Source organism: Musca domestica, unplaced genomic scaffold, assembly GCF_030504385.1.
Source record: "Musca domestica strain aabys unplaced genomic scaffold, Musca_domestica.polishedcontigs.V.1.1 46, whole genome shotgun sequence".
NCBI classification, from domain to species: domain Eukaryota; kingdom Metazoa; phylum Arthropoda; class Insecta; order Diptera; family Muscidae; genus Musca; species Musca domestica.
The window spans coordinates 2,411,865-2,414,902 of record NW_026712336.1 but is presented as its reverse complement, the minus strand read 5'-3'; the positions used below and the strand labels follow the sequence as shown (position 1 = coordinate 2,414,902).

The window sequence follows — 3,038 nt, the reverse complement described above, 5'->3', positions numbered from 1 at the left end:
TTACGAACTTCATCGGGAGGTTCCGTTATATCGGGGCTATACCAAAACGTGGGCCTACATGTCCCATTTTCAATACCAAAAGTCCTGTAGACATAATATAAGTTTGAGTAAAATGTTATCAACCTACTTAATTTCGTTCGGAAGCTAGAGTGATTTCCATAGACGGGCATCGCTAAATCGACATAGAATTTTATGCTGATCAAGAATATATATACTTTGTGGGGTCTAAAATGTTTATTTCGAGGTGTTGCAAATGGAATGACAAACTTAATATACCCTGCATACTATGGTAGAGGGTATACATTGGGAGGGAGGCACATAGTAATTTTACCGTAGCAGTGACACATACAAATATTCATATTTTTTAGAAAAATGTCTGACTTCATAATTTAAGCAATATCTGCATGTTCCTTGTGATAACATTCGAACATCATAAAAGCTGTCTCACATTGATCACTGCCCTTCACTTTGCCACATTTTTCCATTATGGCCTTTAGTTTTGCCTCACCCACACTTGGTGCCATTTTCTCCATAACCACCGAGGTCTGTAGAACACCATCAACCAAAACACCTGCCTTGGTGAGAAAACAATTGGCATAACATTTGACATTTTTATTAGCCTTTGAGAATTCTCCCTTTGAAAATTCCACTGCTTGTTCCGTGGTGATCTTTTCCTGGGCAATACAATCGCTGGCAATTCCAGCAGCACGAGCTTTCTGATCATCAGGAATTTTGAGGGGCTGCAAAAAGGGAGAGAATTTGAGAAATGTTTAATATAATCAGGTTGTTTGATATCTTACCACAAGTCCAGTGATTAGATTGGCGGAATATATTACCAGGAAGGTGACAAGAATGGACTTCATTTTTTACCGAATTTTTAAGAGATTTGTTAGCTGTAAACGTCCTTGGTGATATTTTAGCTGAAGTGCATACTGTCTTTCGCATTTATAGAAGTATTTCGCTAATGGATTTTAAATTAGGGCAATCATGCAGAAACCAAATAAAAAATCAATTTACTAAATCGCTATGGATAATGCAAAAGTTTGGGTGCATTATAAGAGCAATGATCTGAGCTACAATGACATTTATCAAATTCATCTTAATTATATTAAAAGTGCCTTACATCCTGCACCATGAACAATTAAAAACATTGGGAAATATGTCTGAATGTCCTTGTTTCAACAATTCTTGAAGATATTCTAAAATTCCAAACAATCCTATGCGCCGGAATGGCTACGTAAAGCCCCTAAATATAGGATTGCTGTATTATAATGGATATATCGTAATACGGACCCGATTAGCATACTTTGTTGTACAATATAAGGTGCCCATTAAAAAGTCTACATAGTAAATTGTTAATAAATATTAAAAAAACAGGGGAGGAGTCTTTAAAATATCTAAAATAAGACAGGGATGTAAACATACAGGGTGAGATAAAAAAAAAACTGAAACAAAGTCAAACGCCATAATCTTTTTTTTTTAAATTTTATTGAATGAAAGCAAAAAATGTCGGAAATAGCATCAAATCTTAGAATTAGTTTAGATTTGTTCGAATTGGCCAGTTTTGAAACGAATTATGGCCTTCAAACGGCTAATGAAACCGTCACACGCTGCCCGAATGTTGGTCTGCGGTATTTTGGCCCATTACAGGCGAAGCGCTTGCTTGAGGTGATCGACCCTTTGGTATTTTTTAGTGCCCACTTTGCTTTCCAAAATACTCCAGACACAATAGTTCAACGGATTGGTATCCGGAGATTTTGGTGGTCATTTTGCGCTGGAAATGAAGCGAGGAACCTCATTTTGTAACCATTGTTGGGTGGCGCGTGCGGGGTGCGATGGTGCTGAGTCCTGTTGGAATTTCCAAGGTATGCGGCCAAAATGTTTGCGTGCCCAAGGCTTTAATACACCCTCCAGAATATCTTCGCAATGATATTTCTGCCTTTATTCTGATGCCACTGTCGATTAATAAGAACGGAGAATGACCATCGGCTGTTATGGCGGCACACACCATCACCATGGCCGGCGCTTGATTTCTGGTGGCCAACCTAAGTTGCACATTTTAGCTGACCTCTTTGGCAAGTAAACCCGATCATTTTGTTTGTTTACAAACTGCTGGACAACGAATGTTTTCTCATCGGACAAAACCAAATTCGGCAGTTCACCACTTTCGGCCAAGCGATACAACTCTTTAGCTCTTTTTAGTCTATTTTCTTTCTGTTATGGTGTAAGCTCTTGCACTTTTCGGAATTTTAATGGCTTTATCCCGAGCTCATTTTTCAATATTTGCCCAATGGAATATTTGCGATATGTTCAGCTCACGAGCCATTTTTCGGCCACTGCGACGCGTGTTTCGATCAAGTCGCTTCTTTACTTTTCGTACCATTTCTGCTGATGTTGCTGTTTTCTTCCGTCCACTTCCTTGACGTCGGGCTACGCTACCAGTATCACAGTAACGAGCGATGTTATGAGACGCAAACGATTTATTCACATTTAAATGCTGGAGTGCTCTTCCGATATCCACTTGTGGTTTTCCAGCCAAATATAAAGAAATCACACTATCACGCCTAAATTCCATCACGAATAACTTTTTTTCTGGAAAATTCTCAGCAAAATGCTTTTGTACACTTGTAAAAAATATAATGAGCTGTCACTGGAATAATTTTAACAGCTGTCGGACGAGTGGCTTAGAAATGACAGCATTCTGAATTGGTTGGTTGCAGTTTTTTCATCTCACCCTGTACATATTGTAAATGTCATAAATAAATGAATTTTAATTATTTTATCGGTGGTTTAAGTGAATATCTGCATGCAATTAAAAATCAATAAAATGGTCATTATTTCAAAAACCCATTTGAGCCACAATATGATGTAGGTAATTTGAAAACATGCAATGTTGGTTAAGTGCAAAAGTGATCCACAGTCAGATGAAATTAATAGGCGTTGCGAGTTAGGAAGTTATTTTGCTACTTTTACCGTCTTCTTTTTAAATTCCAGATACATGACGATAGTCTTCTGTGGGAACTTTTACAGTGATCCTT

At 37.9% G+C, this 3,038-nt stretch overlaps 1 protein-coding gene across 1 annotated transcript; it reads right to left on the bottom strand.

The window, feature by feature from the left end:
* Positions 1-224: 224 nt before the first annotated feature.
* On the bottom strand, positions 225-863 carry LOC131804543 (general odorant-binding protein 56d-like). The gene is made up of 2 exons (XM_059127562.1): positions 801-863; positions 225-740 (listed from the first exon to the last, which is right to left on the bottom strand). Exons 1-2 carry the CDS (start codon positions 861-863, stop codon positions 390-392), a joined length of 414 nt encoding a protein of 137 aa, XP_058983545.1. The 3' UTR covers positions 225-389.
* Between the last annotated feature and the right edge of the window lie 2,175 nt (positions 864-3,038).